General features: G+C 36.1%; 1 protein-coding gene across 1 annotated transcript in view; it reads right to left on the reverse strand.

Moving 5' to 3' along the window:
* Positions 1–20689, reverse strand: part of suclg2 (succinate-CoA ligase GDP-forming subunit beta) — a 116432-nt gene that overhangs the window by 62279 nt on the left and 33464 nt on the right. Inside the window, exon 3 of the mRNA XM_088916469.1 lies at positions 560–659. Within this exon, the coding sequence (XP_088772595.1) occupies positions 560–659 (100 nt within the window). The remainder of the gene's footprint in view (positions 1–559; positions 660–20689) is intronic.

Here is a 20689-nt window from a genome sequence, read left to right on the forward strand (position 1 = left end):
AAAGTGCAGAGTTTATGCATCTCACAGCCTCAGGGTAGGTGCTGTGTTCACTGTCTTCTGTTAACATGAAGTGAAGTTTTATTGTCAAGGTAATGTCCTTACAAAAAGGCATATCAATAAAATCTCCATTATGCCTGTGTGAACACTGGTAACACAGTTCCATACACTTACCTGGGATTTTAACAATTCTTTTCAACAGAAATATTCATTCCCTTTGGGCAGCTAAATGCTAAACATAGTAAATTAAGCCTCTAGTTTTGCATTATTCTGATAGACTGTGGGAGAAGACATACCATGCTGATATCCAACTCTGTGTAGGGAAGAAAAACTTTCACTACGTTTTTCACTAAACTTCTTTTTTTCCCACTTTCACTAAGTTGAGTGCTTTTTCAAAACATTTTATTAGGATGACAATGATGCATGAGGTGTTATTATGCCATTAATCAAGCTTTGCATTGAACTAGCAACTGTAGCATTTCGCAAATTCTACAGATGAGCTTTTGCTTTCCTTTGCTCCTCTCTCAGCTGCAGCTGTAATGTTGAGTTATACTTTACTTACTCTTTAGTTAAGTGTACACCTCCTTTCAGCCCACTGTTGAATACCCCTTTTCCTCGTCCACCCGCAAGGATCTGGGCCTTTAAAACAATTTCTTTAGCTTCTGTAAGGGAAGGAAAAAAAGAGAACACTGAGACAGGTAGTTTGAATGACAGGTGATTCTCCAGTAGGTGCATTATCACCGAAATCACTGTAACATATGCTTCCTTTTTTCAAATGTCACTTAACTCATGAGTTCAGCCTCTATTAGTTCCACAACCCTTGACAATAAGTTTTGATCAGCGGTGCTTTCCACACTGATTACCCCTCAGAGGCCTTCAAATTCTACAGTTTCCATGTCCTGCTTGGACTAATTATAGTCAAATTCATAAAGAAGGAAAAACCATTTTAACGTGCAGTACTTGCAATGAACCCTAATATAAAACTTGGAATTTATTGTTGATTCAGATGTTTTTTTCCCCAATAGTAATCCTCCTGTAGAAGGTTTTTACTTTGAAAAATATTTTGGTTTTGCAACTAAGGTCATAAAAATGCAAAGGGGAAGACTGTATCTTGCCATATAATCATGCATTTCATAGCAGACATTTACTAGATGTCCACAAGCCTACCTTGAAATGCATGGATAGATGATATACTTACAAAGGTAGGAAAATAATTATGAAACCGTGATCGTTCAAAAATGTGGTGAGACCTAAAATAGTCATATCTTAACGTACAGCAGCACTGGTTGTCAGACAAAGTATCAGGAAGTGCCATACTGCCACAAGGTCTATGTGAGTATAGGCAGTGTTATTATTGTAAAATCTTAAATATGTCATGAAAACTGTAGTTTCTGGGAAATAAATCACACATGACAACAGCAAAAAAAGTTTAGTAACAAAGGGTACTCCTACTAAGAGTTTTCAGCCCAACTTTGCAATTCACATGCTGCTGTATACAAGACCGAGGGGGGTTCATGAAACTGGTAAAATTGGCAATAGTAGTGGCTGAAGATAGGAAGACTACCCAAAATGATGCCAAGTTCCTTGGAGTGAATTCTCTGCTTGACAGGCAGTGACCTAGAAGAGATATGGTGAATAACCTTGTGGCACGTGCAGCTGTTAACATTTCTTCGGGAACAGAGAGAGACACAGACACATTAGTGCCAAATGGTCTCAGTGGGTGTGTAGCAGCTTGGAAGTCTTTACTAAAGGCATAGAAAGAAACAAAGGCTGAAGCAAAGGTTTCCACACACCAACTACATCTACATCTTATACCACGTCAAATAATACCATATGTATTATCTGTTCTTTGTATTTAATTAAAAAAAGACATTTATGATGTGCAATTTGCATTACATACCCATTATTGTCTCTGCTTCCAGAGGTATTTTCAATACTGTGATGATAATATATTTAAATTTGCTTTTGATTATTTGTTTTTAGCTTGCTTTTTCTGGTGAGGGTCGTGATGCGTTTGATTTCTGATCATTTAAAATAGTGCAGAACATTCTAATTGGAAAGTCAGATTCCTCTTTTTATTACAATGGTGCCAAACTTTACTCTCATCGCTGGATCAAAACAAAAAGTTTGGAATAAAACAGAACTTTTTTCGAAATCCATCAGGGGCTGTAAGCAAAAATGGCTGCAGCAAGAAGACGGTTTAAAAATAAAGCTTGTTAAAGCCAAAAATAAAACACATTGGAGGAAAATTAAAATAAGTACAAGCTGGGCACTGAAAACGTCCTCCGGGCATGTACAGCTGAGGCAGGGGAAAGCACAGGAATGACTTAAGAAAAAAGGCAAAGTAAGCTAATGAAAACTATTTTGCAAGACAATTTTAGACAAACTGTTCTGCAGCATAAAGAACTGAGTGCAAGGCTCAGCAAGATGACAGCCTGTCAGCTCAACATCCCCATTCAGAGTGCCAGGTGGAGCCGAGGACGCATCATTGAAAGGGGCATGAGAAAAAGCAAACACTTTTACATCAACGTGAAACAACACCTCATACCTTCACCATTCAGGAAAAGCAAAGGGATGAAATTCAGATGCTCAAGCTTCAGTAGGCAATCAAATGTTGCAATACAAGGGATATCGCATAGGATAAGTATGATATTGAAAAATTTAGATGATCATTTATGCATCATGATCATCATTTACTTAGCAATGGCGCTTACCAAGAACAACACGAAAATCTTTATTTTAAGGGCAAGCACAAAAGAAACAACAGATATTAATAAAATAAATTGAAAGAAATTAGAATTAGGCAAGCACAGACATGATGGAAATGTAAGGCAGGTTCCATGCAAAAAGATGACATTGTACATACTAAAAGAACAGTAAGCACAGACACTGCTACATGACAATGAGGGAATCTTGCTGGTACATATTCAATTGACAGGAATTAACAACTGATCTTGCAATGACCATCTGTGGTCCATGTTAATTTTGTACTGTTTGTACAGTTTTCGCACTTGTGGTCCAATGATTGGTATTTTATTTTCAAGGTATTGAGAAGAAGAGAGAAGTGTTTTTCTATAAATAATGCTACAGCACAACATATCACACCCTTAACTCAGTTGCCCTTCATGAGATGTGGAACTCTAGAGAAATCTATCCTGCAATGTAAAGGAAAAGTTTTATCACTCATACAATTCATAAAACAAAGAAATTCGATTTTCCAGTAACTGGACTGTATTTTTCCAAAGTGATTTTGTTTGACATAGAAAAAAGGGGAGGAAAATGGTCTGTAATTTACTTTTAGAAATAAGATTTAAGAGCCTGGAGGAATTTGTCTATTCCATCTTCTGACAAACTCAAATTAAATCATTTACAATATATCCACAAAAGAAATTTTGTACTTTAAAAAAAAGTGCAGCCTACCTCAAAGAAAGATAAAATGTTAATATTTTCTACTGGTTGTAGCCAGGAGAGAAAAATTAATCATTTGTTCCAGAGTAAGAATAATACAACTCTCTAAGCGATGACATTTGCACATAAGTCTTTTCCCAATGAGAGTAGCTGCTTACTCCCACCTTCTTGAGGAACTTCACAAAATAAGAAAAAATACTCTGGCTTTCTAAAATCTATAGCCCATGATTACTCAGTTGTTAAATTGCTTGGAATTCATACAACTGAGTGAAAAATAAGTCCCAATGTGATGTGATGAAACTGGAAACAAGAACGGGAGTTAATGGGATGCCATTAACAGTGTCAACATTTTCACACAGGCACCAGGAAGCTAGAAGTTCATCTGCTGCAAAAATGCAAGCACAAGCTCAGCCAAAAGGCAGTTTCAGGGACTGTCTTGCACTGCTTGAAATTAAGATTTAAATCCATCAATTATTAATCAATGCACTAGTGTTATAATTCTCATAACAAAGCAGTATGCTCAGAGATTAGTGCAAACAGCAATGCACGGGAAAAGAAGCATTAAATGCAGGTACAAACATGTTTGCAGTACACTGTCTGGTTTACAAAGGCACTAAAACAAAAAACTACAGAATCTGAAGATGTGGATTGATTCAGTGAAAAACTGTGCTATAGGTATTCCAGTAAAGGGCAGTTTGAGATTGTATCAGAATAGATGGGACTCTGAATGCTGCCAAACAAAATTTATTTCATCGTGTTAGCCATCAGGAAGATGGCTGAGAGGTCTGAATTTTATCTTCTGAGATGAAAATGATATGAAACAGCACATCCAGTATAGGGGAAAAAAAAGAAAAGACCTGAAGACAGAAAAGAGCTGACAATTCTGTCACTTACAAATGGCAAAGACTTCAAAAACCATTAAGTGTGTACAGGATCTTATTGTCAGGGCAATATACCAGTGAAACTGCGGGTTTTCTTCTGGAAAGCATCACTGGTCTGGAAGTTCATACTGCAAATTAATTAGAAAATAATTTTAAAAATCATTTTAGCATCACAACCAATTTACAGTTCTACAGTATGTAACAGTATTTTACTGTAATTTACTGCAAATACAAACAAATGTATGGTAAATACTGTAGCACTACATATGTTAAAGTCTTGTAAATGTGCTGAGAGTGAAGACAGTTACTTTATTATTATGCATCAGTATACGTTCAGAATCTAACTATCCAGCTAAGGGTTTGAAGCTGGTTTCCTGGAGTGTTTTTAAGAAAAAGCTGGACAAAACTTGGATCAACAAGCTCCTAGCAACCAAAGCAAAAAAAAAAAAGTCTTTTTTCTCAACCTCACACAATGAAAGTTTTAAATCATGAGACAACCTAAAATGTTAAACAAAAACTTATATGTAACACTGTACTTCATCACAATTATAAATACAAAAAACAAGGGTTTTAGCAAATCATTTTTCTTCCTAACAGAACCATCCAATCTCATTTATGATGGCAACAGTCATTTTAAAGTTTTTACTGAAGCTTCAGGAGTTCATCTGATTACTTTTGCTTTTCATATCAGTTTTTTAAAAAAATCTGAAATAATGTTGCCAGGGGTTACAGAGGATGGAGTTCATGTTGTCTGGTATTTAATTAAGAAATAAACCATCACACTGTGGGAGTATATAAAGGAACAAGGTAGGCTCCAAGCAAATCAAGGCAAATACAGGCTATGGGGGAAGGAGATCATTTCCCTTGTGCAAACAGTTCAAAGTCTGTGTGCAGTTTCTAAACAAAGCAAATGCATTTGAAATCCAAGATCCCTGATATATTGTGTGTATATATATACTCAAGACAAATATATTGACTTCATAATAACATGTCCCCGATAATAAATTAATAATACAGCACACCTTTTGTGCAGATCTTCTGGGGGATCATACCTACGGTTTTCTGTTGTGTTATTGTGAGGCTGCTGACTCAAGAGTTCTAAAAAAAATCTAATTCATTTCAACACCTGTACAGATCTGACACTTGCACATCCAAAACATAAGCAAAATGATTCCTGCTTCACCAAATTTTCTGCAAGCATGTAAGGAACTTATTACAGGGAAAAATAATTTGCATAAAGATGTCCTTGAAACATAGCAAAGTAAACAAGTCTCATTACGACACATTTAAAAGGGACAAAATGACAGACAATCATAAGAAGATTTCCACGTCTGAAACAACAGAAGAGTTCACAATGGACATGGCCCAATTAGAATCACCGGGATGGATAACAATTACAGTAACACAGAAATCTTGGATGATGGTAATTTTTTTCCCCAATAATAATAGTGAGAGAGGGATCTTGGCTGTTTTTTTCTCCACCAATAACAGTTATAGGGAGACAGGGATCTAGAATGAAAACATTCTTTTTGCCTCAAGACAAAACATGCTAAAAGTTATTGTTTTCTATGCATTATGTGTCCAAAACATTTCTTTTAACCTCTGGGCTTTCTGTTGCCATTTGTAAGCACCCATTTCTGAAGCTGGTTTCACAACACTTAGAAACAGTTAACTTTTCAAAAAAGAGTTATTTCTGGAGTACAAGGACAAGGCAAAGGCCTGCTGCTCATTCCCATTTTGACAAGAGGAAAGATTACCTGCTTCTACAGAGCACGCAGTTCAAAGATGGAAACAAAAACACTGACTGCAGGAGAATGGTATAAAAGCATTCAACCAGATACACAGCCTAAACTATTACTGTAGAAATGGACATTTCAGGCTAATATAAATCCAGTCAGGATAGTCATCTAAAAGATGAAACTTGACAAAAATACTCTTCTTAGGAGTACCAAATTACTTCTAATAAAAAAAATTACAAATGTGGGAGTGCAGCAGAAATGAATAACTGAACTACTGCACACCAAACCAGGTCTCAGCTGTTAAATAGCAATGTTCTACATTTCTGAAAGCTTGATTTCTTTAAAGGGTGTGTTCTGTATTTAAAATCATGCAGGGATCACTCCAACATGTATTCATAGAGCTCAAAATTGAAGTGATAAAGTGTTTGACGAGCACTTCATAACTTGGCAAAGAGACCCCAAATGAATGAACTGCCTTGGAATGCAGCAGGGTTGATGTCTTTCATGAAATAGCTTGCTGTGAACTCATATCCAACAGAATTGAGAAGTGCATATTACTATGCAGCCTTTTTTAAAGTAACTCATTTGCTAGCAAAACGAAACATAATTAAAAGTATGAAATAGGCCCCTGCACTCCAGGTTTCAAACATTTCTGCAATGCATACGATGAGAACATGCTGACAAAAATCTAACGGAGCATACAAACATTTTTGAGCATTTCCATTTCCTCGCATACATCATCAAGCAATGCAATTAAAAGACAGTTTCATTCCTTATTTGACTCAGGGAGAAGGCTTTGTTTGTGGTTATACTCATAACAGGCTAGACAGTCTGATCGGCACTTTATTTTAAACCTGTAACTGAGGAGAAAACTGTGAAGCCAGGCTTATGTCAGTTCTTTCAATAACAAATGCTGTAAAGTATGCTGTATGCAGGAAGTATCTTTAGGATTTAGAGAAATAAGAATAAAGCAAAAAAAAAAAGAAACAAGTCCTATGATTGCAATTAATAACTGCTTAACACTCCAGCATTCCAGCCTGTGTTACTGCTTCTGTTATAATACAATATTAAATGTTCAGATTGAGTACAAAAGGTAATAGCACATTTTATAAATTTAATTGCACATTTACAAATTGCCTTGAGTTTCATAGGAACAGTAAAACTGATGATAATTGATGAATAAATACAAATTCCAGACAAATATCACATATACAATGTATATAACATACAAGCTAATAAATAACTATGTTAATTGTTATTACCTTTTAACCAAAACAACTACAGCATGTTCTTTATCAAATCTGGATGAGGGACGTAATTTATTCTGAAAAACATACACTGAATATTAAATAGATTAAAATGCTTTTCAAAATAAACTGCATTTTAATTCATCTATGGATTCTAGGACTGTTAAACTTGACTAAAATGTGAATTTTATAACAGAAAAAAAACAAATAATAAAGTATAATGTCAACATAAAACTTAAAACAGATCAAGAAACTACAGCATATTTTAATATGTATTACAGAATATAATAACTGAAGAACAAATCCAAAAGCAGTTGAAACTAAGGCAAGAAAAAACAATACAGACTGCAAAGCAGTCATGAAGATGACAAAGAACCTAGAGAATTAGATTTCTTTTAAAGCAAGGCAATATAGTTTCATTTAACCAAATAACAGAAGATGATGCTCTTTCGGTGAAATTAGTTGTAGGTACAGAGCAGATCTCCTGATCAAAATCAGTGTTACTTGTTAAAAAAATCAAGAGAAAGACCCTGCATGGTAAAGCATGAGGAACACAGTAAAGACAGGTGATGAATGTGTTCAACCTGCAGGCTGTATCTTTCATAAGGGGTGCATTGTAAGTCATTTTTTCCCCAAAGTTAAGGTTTCTGACAACTGGCAGAGAATACCCAACAGCTGTTGATTTATAACCCATCCCCAGGAAAGATGCATCTCATAGGACACTGAACCACAGGACAATTGCACCCCATCTCTTAAGTTAATGCTTTCCACTGGTAACCCTCCACAGTCTTTTCATGGGGTTTCTATTCGTCACAAGTACTGCAAGCAAAGACAACAACAGAGGAAAACCTTCTTAACAGAAATGCCAATTTTGTACATGCAGATAATTACATGCAATTCAGCTTTAGTCAAAAAAGTTTAATAATTCGGTTAGGTAACCCCAAGTTTTATCATCACTTTAGAACATTCTAAATATAAATTAGTCCAACCTACTATACTGTCTGTGCTACACACCTGAGGGCTGCCAACCTTGTTTTATTGACAGCTAACCTATAGTTCCAAACAATTAATTCCCTTAATTCTATGCTGTGGCAATGTAAGCTTAGAGTTTAGTATAGCTGCACCTTGTTTAGATGCAGTTACAGTGTAAAATGGTATTAATATATTAACTATTTCCATTTGTTTATATCATTCTACATTCTGTATTTCTACATAGCTGCTACGGGATACTTTGTTTTATATGTGAGCTGCCTGTATAAAAGCACCACCAAATAAACTGTACAGGTCTCACTAAGTTTGGAAAAAACTGGGCAAATGCATGATTTGTACATGAGTAGCTTGTGGTATGGAATGCTAATTTGCCAATCCCATGCCCAGGTGGGAATGTAGAACATATCATTGTAACCTGTGAGGTGCACTTATGTAGCAGGATGTCTGAGTATAAAGGCACCTGCCAAGTTTAACAGCAATGTGTTCCCCAATTGTAGACAATTATAGCTTAAATTTTCCAACAAAGGTTCAGGTAGCCACTGTGGTTTGTGTAGGAACCTCATTTTGCCATACTGTATATTAACTGTTATCACTGTGCACTACCTAATTTTGAATGCTGTCTGAACAGTCCTTGGTCAGGAGAAATTTTTGTAGCATGTCACCTTTCACTAAGCTGTTGGTGTGGTGACCCATACATACAGAAAGATTATCACAGGACCCTGGGAGCTGCAAATCAGAAGAAGCTCAGGTTGTACTGGAAATCTAGCAAGTTGGAAGTCAATTGTTGCTACAGTTCTGAAACTGTCTCTGCTACTTGGGAATCTATAATAATAATCATCATCAAAAAGAAAAAAAAAATACCATTTAAACTATTTAAAAAAAGGAATGCAAAATAAAGAGCCACAACATGTACTCAAGTGCGGCATTATAATTTGAGGTAGTCCTGTTCACATGGGTATTTGGCTTGGTTTCGTATCTGTACAAAACAAGCAGAGCATTTTGGTGCTAGTGCTCTACAAATACATTCACTGCTTTAAAATTCTGATGACTGTGTTTGCTCTATTTGCAGCCCTACAAGTTGTGTGTCTTGTCCATGAGTTGGTTTGTCTGAGAGTCCATAACCCTTTTATCAACAGCAACACACTCCAGAATCTGACAGCGAACATCAGAAACTTGATTTCTGTTAATGCAAGGCAGCCTTCATCACTGAAAAGGGCTGCAGCTTCTAAGATATATCAGAAGCAGACTTGTCTACAAGGACTGTGGCAAAACCCCATTTTATATTCGTGTTACAAAAACTGCATGTTCGATTAAAACAGCCAGCAAAAGACACAAATGTAATGAGAGCTCTGAAAATAATACTGCCTGGAACAACTGCAATTCAGTAATCTATGTTTGTTTATGTGTCATTTTACAAATATTATTCCTACAATTAAGCAATGATAACAAGGATAGATATGTGGATGATCCCCACTGCAGCATACCCAACCATAACCTCTGCAGATGCAAGAACTTAATATTTCATACAATTTCAGTTAACGCTCAGTTATACAGTATGTAACAGGCAAGTGATTTACAGAAAAAAGGGCTTGTGCCTGTAGAACCTGAAGTTCATTCTAAATTTAGGGAGAAAGACATCTCTTGTACACAACATTTCAAGAACTGATAGAGAGGGATAACCTTGTCAAAAAACAGCCATTGTTCCATGTGCAGAAAAATCCTTGTGGCTGTAATGCACGTGCAAGGATAATTTCTAAACACTTATCCGTGGTAAAATTAGAAAGTGACAGGATCTGTGCTCAGATTCAAAAACCTTCCTGAAAACCACCTGAGGATGCACTGTGTGTGTGCATCTTCTTGGATGTTCTCTGGCAAATGCTCATTTTAATAAATTACAACTCATTTCAAACCTGCGCTGTGACTTCTTGCATCCTCTACATTCTCTCCTCTTTTTGGAGACCTCTAATAGCAGCCCCCAGATCCAGGGGGTCAATCTGGCAACATTACAATAATTCTCATCGCAGTATTCACTTGGTCCCAAGGAAAATAAAAAAAAAAACATTACATTGTGAATAACTGCATGGAAGACTGTCGGCCTGTCGGCAAGTTAGATGGGTCGAATGGCCTTCTCTCATTTGTAACTGCTCTTATGTTCTAAAAACAAAGACGGCAAACAGGTTTGAGCCTAGTTTGGTGAAAGCATAGAGAAATAATATGTCATAGTACCATCTGTTCGAGTGGGTCATGAGGTACAAAGAAGGGCAGAATTTTAATCTGGAAAAAAACAGACACAAAGAGAAGGAAATGTGGAATGAGAATGGCATAATAACATCTGAAAACAGAATGAAACAGAAATGAACAGAACCCACTCCCCCCGCAGAAAGAAACTGAGCATGTGACTGCTCCCTTGTTCCCTGGGAATGACTCCAGGTAGGTGTTAGGCTTGAGGAGCAGCTCAAGGGGCTGATGACAGCCTTGTCTCCTGTTACTTCAAACTAGTGAGGCCAAGGAAAGATCTCACTTTAATGTGATGGTTTCTGTACATTATTTTAGAAAGCTAACACAACGGATTTTGTTCTGGTAGGATAAATATACAGTAAATATTTGAATTCCTCCAGAAAAAAACAAAAAAATCAATCTGATTAATGATGCTGTTCCTCATTTTACAATACAAAATAATGGTTGATAAGTAGCCCGGGCCGACAGTGTCATATCTAGGAGGGGGACTTATCAAATCCTCCTGTCACTTGTGATCTGACAGGTGATTCCTTGTTATGAATGTACAGCTGACTCAAGAAACAATCCACAGTAATGATTTCTCAGGAGAGAGAGTCTCACTGTGACTCTGTTCTGGAATAATTTTAAACCACACTTAGACCTCTCTTTTTTAAGATATATTCGTACTCCCTGGTTGTCATGCTATTAATTATTAAACACAGCCATGAATAAAAAAGAATGGCATTTTTATTGTTTGGGACTAATTAACGAGTAAAAATTACAATACCTAAAAAATCCACTGTGCATTTATAAAATCAATGCACAAAACAGCATCAAAAACTCATACTATGTTAAACTCAAGACCTCCCCTTCTCAGTGAAAAGCTTTTGAACAGCTTGATTAAAGAAAAAAAACATCATCATATTGATGGGAATGACAGTTATCCTGTAGGACTCTGGAAATGTAGGATAATTGGAAATGTACACTGCATGTATTGAACAAAATAGTAAGAGTAAGAATAGAACATTACAAAATAATAAACTGCAAACAATAAAGAAGACTTTTATAATTGAGTACTTTTTTAAACTGACTTATAAAGCCAGTCTCTCATATTATCAACTGCGAATGCAGATTTTATCACAGTAGAAGGCATGAAAGGCAATATGGAGAGGAAACTCAAGCTTTAACTTCTTTTGAAAGCTCAGCCATGACGGTTTTCTTATCTAATCCATTTTTAAGATGTAAGAGATAAAATGCATGTCTAGCTTTTACAAATTTAAACAAAATAGTACATATACTGTAGATTCTTATCATAACGAATACCAGACTGAACACCCCTAGTACTGGAAGTGCCATAATTAACAGCTTTTGCAAATAAATAAGACTAGCAGAAAAGCTATTAAAAAGTCTTTTATAGTACAGGATAGAACACTATAATGGCCAACAGCCTCCTCCTGTATTAATGTCAGTAGGCATTAGTGTGCATTACTGCACTTAAATCAAATGCTAACGTGTATTACAAAACACACACCTACTCATGCAATTTTATATCTGCTTAAGTTAAAGTGTCATTGGAGCTTTCACTGGAATGTATAATGCAAAATACCTTTCATTGTGATTCTTGTGTCACATAAACAGTCATTCAATGATTACAGAGTAAGTAACATTTCAAGCAATGAGCCCAGAGTAAAATAGAGATAAACTGCTGTTTATCTTCTCCTAAGAACAGTCAAATGAAAAACCCATGTGACTATCAGGCAGGGCTGTCCAGCTGTCTTAACCTGAAGGGGTACTGTCTGCACATACTGTAAACTGACGGGAAAATATATAATGGAACCATGAGACATGTCTATAATACAGAAAATGTGACTTGCATACACCAATACAAAGCTATATTTGATCAGAGGGAATGGTTTTACAGATGATCTGTTGCTCTGTAATTTGCTTGCCAGCATCCAGCTACCTTTGAAGAGATCTCTTCTCTTTAAAAAGGTTACTTGAGAAAATTGTAAGAAACCTTTCCCATCAGTGCAATGATAACTGCAGTGTAACACTGCTTATTTAGGGAAGTATGAGCATTACCCAGATTGTAATGTTAAAACATTTTAAGAAAATAATTTCCATAGTAAAACATTGAAATGGGTGCTGCATCCTACAAATACAGAGTCCCAGAACAATTAGTCTGTAAATACACTTTGACGGAGAAAGAAATATGGCTCTATTTTCTGTGTATTTCTCTTCCAAGATAAGATTCCACAAAATGTCATTTTAATGTGTTGTAAAAATTGAAAGAAAGCGAGTGTTTATGGCACATTCTCAGTGAAATAAATAAGGTCAGCATACAGACTGTACATTCCTCAAGTGCTGTGAAGAAGAATGAGACTCTGAAACTATGTGTCCATCAGGTTCTGCACAGTATACTTTTATTATCGAATGTAAGTACTATAGCCAGGAATGCTATATGGTACAAGAGCCTAACATATTTCATATACACGTTTCTGTTTTAGCAATTTTCAAAATGTAACAGCCCTACATATGGGCGATAGTAAACTGTTTCATTAAACTATACTATACTTCACATGGAATAGCAGTTTTCACATTTAAGTTAATTGTACTTGATTTTTTAAAAAACAAAAATGAAAAAAATCAGTAATATGAAAGTCGATTTTATCCTATTTAACACCATTTACATTATACAGGCAAAATATGAAACATAATATATATTATAGTTAGTATATAAAGTATATATTTTACATTAATAATGAAAGTTGTACACAGTAGTCAGTACCCTTATAAAGACAGTATGTATGTAGCTGTTAAAGATAATGAAATGTCCTACTTATTATATGTACACACCTTTATTATACAATATGAAAAATTAAAATCTTTTGTCAATTTAATATTTTAAAAATCTATTGCTTAACATTTTTGTACTATAAAAAACAAATTATGGCATGAGCTGGAATTAGGTATAAATTGATTTATGGTTACTGGCTAGCTACGATTTCTAAATAATTTATAAGTTCCAGGTGTCAGGAGGAGGCCTAGCCAAGGCAAAAGGCAAGAGGTTATTGCACAGTGCCGAAGACCCCATAAAATTAAATTTAATTGAAGCATTTTAGAACTGCAGGTTGCTCTTAAAATTCAATCAATCGAGAAGCAAGCTATAACCCTTATTTCATCAGCCTTAACCCAGGTTACAATTAAACTTTATTAAAACACATGAAATGTAATTTTATTATCCAGACCTGAAATCCACTCTGCTTTTGTCCCACACCGCCCTTGAAGAGCACAGGAATGTCAGGAGAAGACATGCCTTGACTAGCAAAACACAGCACTTCTCAAAGCAATACATATAAAAACATTAAGCGACTTTTCGTTTTCTGCTCTGCAAATGAGTACGGAAATCTAGTTGGTTTTCTGAATCTTTTGAACTGCTTAGTACATAAATGATCTACCCAGAATCATATCTTCGTTGGCAGGGATGACAAGTTAGGAACAACATTCAAATATCACCTGCAGCTCCTAGAAACCTCAGTACCTCTTGTTAAGAGTAGTCAGGATGGTTAAACTACCACAATGGGTTAAGTTGCATTAATACCTAAAAAGTGTGACTGGTTCTGACTAATTGCTGCATCCAAAACAGCATCTACAGAACATCATCTGACTAATGCTGTTCTGTATCACTATACAGAACAGCACTGAAACGGTATTAATCGCACATGTGGCACACACAGAACATACAGGAAATATTAAAACATTGTCTGTAGTAATGCTAAAAAAACAGTTTTCATTTCAAATAATTGCATCACCATGATCATGTGATGCGAGATGGTCATGGTCATGTGCGAGAGTTATGAGAAAAATGTGTACTTACAGGAAAGTTAAATGTCATTTCACTTTGTTTAAAAAGGTATGTGGATTAGATATCCCTTATTGAACTGTAAGTGCATAACTTGACTGATCCATGACTGAGCTTATATTGTTAGGTAAAAAAGAACAGACTTAGACCACGATCAGCAAAGAAATGAGCATTAACAAGCAGAGAATTGATCCGATTCGGACTTTTAGAAGACACTTTCTCATTACAGCTGATCATTACTGGAAAAAAATATGTAGATTAAAGGAAAAGGCAGGAAACCTCATCTCGCAATTAACTTGATCTTCACACGTTCCTTTGTTTTTTAAGAGATAACTGGCAATTTAAACATTAAAAGCACAAATTTGGAAATAAAAAAATTCCAAGAAGCTTTTAATGGCAAATCATGCAGCATGGCAGCTGGATGTTATGCGCCTATCAGATTAGAACGATGCTATTGTATCACAAATTTTAAAAACCACAGGGATGCAACAGGAATTTCATAAAAGACATTCAATTTATACGTGCTCGATCAAAGAGCCTTACATATAACATGAAAGACTCATTCAAAATTTATTTTGAGATTCTTATTCCTTAAATCTATTCAATGTTTTCTATTCAGTGAAAACATGGTAGTAAAATTATGAGCTTTTTTCTTTGATTGGAGCTTTTCATCACCTAGTTGGATGTTTCCTGTTGCTCAGTACCCACCTCAGATTTTTTAATAACATTTAATTTGTTTAAATTATAGATTCCCTATTTAAGCTATAATAGACATTATTCTGAGCCTAGAAGTATAAGCAGCACATACAGAGCTTCTTCCTTTAAAAGTAAAATTTAAAAAATACATCTGTTGTGTTCTTTTTGATATCCTTGACTCCTTCCATTTTCCTGGTTTGCAATTAAATTAAAACACTTTTCTGAGGTGTAGAGCAGTGCATTTTGTTGTCAAAACATATTTGACAGAGAATTGTTCTTTGTGTAGAATGAACAATTATGCGAGTCTTTTCTCAACAGTCAGTGGAAACATAAAAAAGATTTAACTTAACAAGAGCCAAGAGAGCCAGGGAGCATAAAGTCAGTCTTCAAGGGCACAGAATGGTCAGATGCTGTCTGTCTGAACCAGAAAGTAGAAGCCACTAAATATGACCTATATTCTATGTTCTGCATTTTCTGAAGAGTAAGAAGTTCAAACCTTACATTTTGTAGAATTCTAAAGCTCCGGGACAACAATGAAAAATTTCAGCAGGGATATTAAACACTGACCTGCATAAGAGGGGGATGGCTTTTTTTATTCAGTCTAATCTGACCATGGACTTAAAAGATTTTGTGTAGCTACTGGAAACACAAAGATACTAGAATAATTTTAACACGCTGTTTCTAATTTTTTTGTTATATAGCCATATCCTGTTAATTATGTATATACAAGAGACTTGAGATGTAAAAATTTCTCAAGTTGGTTTTTTCTACCTTCAAAAGGGTCTCAGGAGAGCAAGCATTGCTCCAGATGACAGAAGGCACTGTTAAGAGTTGTCATTGAGGTACACTGACCTCAGAGGCCTGAATCTGACCTCTTACAGATTACAACTACTTGTCCTCTGCATCCCCTTGGAAACCTATGAACAAAAATCAATACACAGAAAAGAGGATATTCCCAGCATCCTGGCTTCAGAGGCAAGAGGGAGCAGAGGTGCAGCAGCCAAGGAGGGGTTTCGTGAACTTGCTTTGAAGACTTAGATCAACTTGATTGGAAGTAAGAGGAACAAAAAAATAAGCAGCACGTCTATCAATTTCAAAGTATTAGTTATAACACAGCAAGTCTTCAATCGTTTTAGATGACAGAAGGCCATCGGTTCACGAAAGATTTGAAGAAATGCTTGAAAATATGTGAAAATCATATGAAATCATTTCAAAAAACACTTCTCTTCTTCTTTTACCTTACTTGGTTAACCTATAGGCTGTGAAAATTATTCTTAAGCATACATGCATACCATTTGGCAGGCAGACAATAAGAAAAATACATTCTGCTACAAAATTTTTCTGTCTATGGCAGAAATTCACTTTTAGAAACTAAAATAAAGCAGGTACTTATGTCTAGTGAAACCACAGACACCCTTTTCTCAACTGGCCTGTGGCTAAAACAAGTTGAATATGGAGTGCTTAACACACCACAGGTCAACAACTTCAGTACAGCATGACCTCCAATATTACAGCAATTCAGAGAGTGAGCTCATGAGACACCTCATGAGGAATACCGAGTACCTCCAGGCCAGAGTCAGCCCTGAGGTATGTAGGCGTACATTGTTATATAGTCATGGTACAGGTCAGCCTTGTAACCTTATTTGTCTTACCGATGGGAAAGCAAGTACTGTATTCACATCTTCATGTTCTAAAAGAATCGATGAAAAAATACTTTCATAGACTGTAATATGAGACGGGACGACCATCAGTGAATGTGGAGGGGTGCCTGCATCAGCATACATATTTCATGGTAAACGCTATTTAAAACTCGAAGGAATGTGCTGCATTTTCGAATTCACCACTGAACATCCATGTTTGTTTTCTGCCATGTGAATAGAACAGAGAAAAGGTGAGCCTGAATCAATGCTGTTGATGTTCTTTTGAGTGGCATTCCACTTCAAACACCGAGCCCTGTTCTCAAGTGGGTAGATCAAAGAGTCCTCTGTGAAGCTGGAAGTGAATGAATAACTGCGGTCTGGGAGGGTCACAGTGGAACATCTTGGTTTGGTTGATCTCTTTCTGGTATTGACTGGATATAAAACTTTGGGAGTTATTCATATAAGTAACTGAGGAAGACACAGCAGTATTTTCCCCTTTTTGATCTTTAATAATGCACATAAGCCAGGAATTGTATATGTATGGAACGTATTTGGCACTAAGTTAGAAGAAGTGTATAACTAGGTTTATTCTCAACTATCAAATACTTAGGCAGAACCTTTGCTTAAGAAAGATTAATTGTGTGAGACAATACTTTAAAAGGAACATTTTTTTTTACCAACATGTGCTGTTAACACATGGATCTGAAAGGAGGAAAAATTATGAATGTAATAATTTGTTGTATAGTGATATTTATTCATTGACAGGGGTGAAATACAGCTGCCATTATGTGCAAGCAACACTAAATAGCTGAATAACACTAAACGCTTCACAGGTGAAGTGACAAATTGCTTAAACAACTGAATTAAGGGTGAACTTTAAGTTGGACTTCTTTGCAAGCCCAGTAGATTTTAGCTTTTAGCAATGATGGCACCTCCACCACACTGGGCATTGGCTTGGAAATTCTAATCCAGAGTGAAGAGCAACACACACAGGCCCACCAACACCATTTATGTCAATATCCTTATTATTCTTCGAGGTTTCACACCCTAGTATTACTTGGCATAGCTTCTGAAGTAATTGCTACACTACTGTCAAAGCTCAGACATTAAAGCACAAATAATTTATGGACCAAGGAAATACTGCACCAGAGGACCAAAACAACCAAGGAGACATTGTGTATGGTATTAAGATGACATAAGAAAGGCTGTAGGAACACATTGATGAGATTAGCCAGACAGAAGTCTGTGGAAGAATGCTAGCAAGGTTTTCATCCAGCAGTGTACTGACAAAGGAATGATGATGATGTTATGCTCTGTATGGTCTCTAGTGCACAGTCATGCATTTGTTCCAAGTAAATGCAAACAATGGGAAGACATAAGGATTCAGCTTCAAGAACAATGGATGCTTTGTGACCCAGATGCAAAAAATAGGCAATTTTGCTTTAATTTGCAAACTGGATTATCAAAAGATATCATTTTGTGATGTTTGCTCAGAACTACAATCAATTCAATTCTGACAAATTAATACAACAGAGGAGCTGGAAAACGTGTTTGCATGCGCAGGACTGCACGAAAAAAACAAATGCTAGAACAAATACATCATGAATAAAAATAAGATTTTATAACAAATGTACAACTTTATGCAATATAAAGTATCTATAATAAAAGAGCTAATTTAGAGTGAACATTACAAAAATAATAGCATAATTCCTAGTGCCTTAACAAGCCACTGAAATGTTAGCTAAGCAGCAAATCTCTTATTTTGAATTAAGGTAATGTATAACATATTATATCAATATTGCACAGCTGTCAAGTATCCGAAATTAGATTTTGATTTGTGAGGTTCCTGAATGCAGCTCGTATTCTTTGAAATGTATTTACAGAAATAATTTGAAAGACATCTCAGTTGTTTTACAATATACACACAAATCAGTACTGCAATTACAGTCCTTTATGACCCATAAACTGCAAGAATTTCATATTAGAGGGCCTTTACTTTTTTTCTTTTTTCCAGACTCTATTACACATTAAATAACCTTGTATTTCTTTGTTTCTCTTACTGGAGAGATTGAGGAAAAAAATAATGCATCTGAGTTTAAGACATGTAGCAAACCATGAGTAATGAAGATTTTTTTTATTTAGAAACATCACTGCTATATTCAAACTGTGTGATTATTACTATAGCCCGCAGTATACTGGTGTCTAATGTCCTAAAATACCTGTATATGGAAAGTTTGAGCCTATTCCTAAAAATTATCTTTTGGTGGTTCAGCACATAACACTGACCTATACTGTATCCATGTTAAACTTTACTGAAACTGGCAAAAATTTCTCACAAGTTACATAAATTCTCAGCATGGTAGGAAAAGGGGATTCTCCAAAACACCTGGCAAAAACAACCACATTTTGGACAGTCCAGAAGGCGCTGAAGGTTTGAAACCAAGCTGGGACAGGTGTGGTTGACAGGACACCAGCCCCCTATTTTATTCTGGATGGGTGCCCATCATTTTGAGCTGTGTCTGTCCTCCGATTGACATCAAAGCTCTGCTGTTTGATCTAGATAAAACCAGAGTAGAAAAAAATACAAGATAAAAAGGACAATACTAGAAATGTAAACTTTAGCAATTTGCATTGCAGTTGCTGCCGATCATGACCGCAGCCTTAAAAGGGAAACAAACTGAAGACTAAAAAACTAAGAAAAAGGAAAAGTCACTTTCGCTCCCCTTCAGTTATCATATATTAATTCAGATCATGGGTGAGAGTATTTAAAGGTCAGGTGCCTAAAGTATAACTACTGTAAAGCTACTTTAGTTAGGTTACCTCCATTGTAAAGCACTAACAGAACAACAGAAATAAGACAGTCAAAATAAAAAGGAAAAGTCACAAGGCTACCGTATCTCATAATTACTTAAATTCACATACAAATTAAAGCACTGCTTGTCTTTTTTGTAAAGCTGTTTGTTCTGTACTGTTAGGTCAGTACAACAGGGAGCCAGATTATAAAATAACTGTTGGTGTACAGTATGAAAACTGAGCATCAGTTAGTTGATCAGGGAGCAAGAAATTGGTTGATGCTGCATCGTAGGTCTGTAGCATTTTCTTTGAATATATTTCAGGGTAGCTGTATTAACAGGATAGCTGTCCTGACAAATAGACAGGGATTTGTCTTCAGTACAGCAGCATTACCATATTGTAGCCTCATCTCACCAGAACTCAGAAGCTAAACAAGGCTGAGAGAGGTCAGTACTGGGGTGGAAACCTCGCGGTTAAAATCAAGTTTCAAGGCGTTAGTTAGTCCAGTAGGCACCAAGCCGGCAAAATCCTATCACCACCTCCTCGCGGTGCCGGCTGGATACAACGATTTGTTGGAACTAATGGTGAAGGTCTCTGATGGCAGGCAGAGCGACACGCCGGTTGGAGTATTCTCGGTCGCATTTAATGGCAATGTTAGCTCAAAGATTTGGTTCAAACCACCAAATCCGACAAGCGGACCCTGCTGATGCAGGATTAACGCTAGGATGAAGAAGTAGTCCAGTAGGCACCGCACTTCCTTCCTGACCAGAACTGTGAAACCAAAGTCCCACTGTGCCATAGGAGGTTGCTTTCTTCAACTGAGAAATTAAGTAAACTACTTTGACTTTAAACCTCTGACAGAACTCAGCCCCAGTGTGCTGGCTAAACTCCTCAGTGGGCTTTAAAAATGGGTTGGCTGTAATGGATGTAGCACCTAAAAGTAGCAAGGTACTGCACTGCAGTGGGGGATGCAGAGGGTCCCATCCTACAAATTTAGAAATTTAAGATCTGTTGAAATAAAAAGCACAATATAAATGCAAAGAATAAACATTATTATTATGTATATGTCATGCTCCAAAGAAGAATATGATTCTTTTTATTCTTCTTTAGAAGGGCTTTTATTTAACTGGTTCTGTCTGTCCCTTTATATTCCTATTGCATTCCAACCCTTGCTGTAATTGTGTTAATTCTGCTGTCTCCTTTCTTTGTGTTTTTTTCC

The sequence above is a fragment of the Atractosteus spatula genome, chromosome 5, assembly GCF_055471065.1.
Source record: "Atractosteus spatula isolate fAtrSpa1 chromosome 5, fAtrSpa1.hap1, whole genome shotgun sequence".
NCBI lineage: Eukaryota > Metazoa > Chordata > Actinopteri > Semionotiformes > Lepisosteidae > Atractosteus > Atractosteus spatula.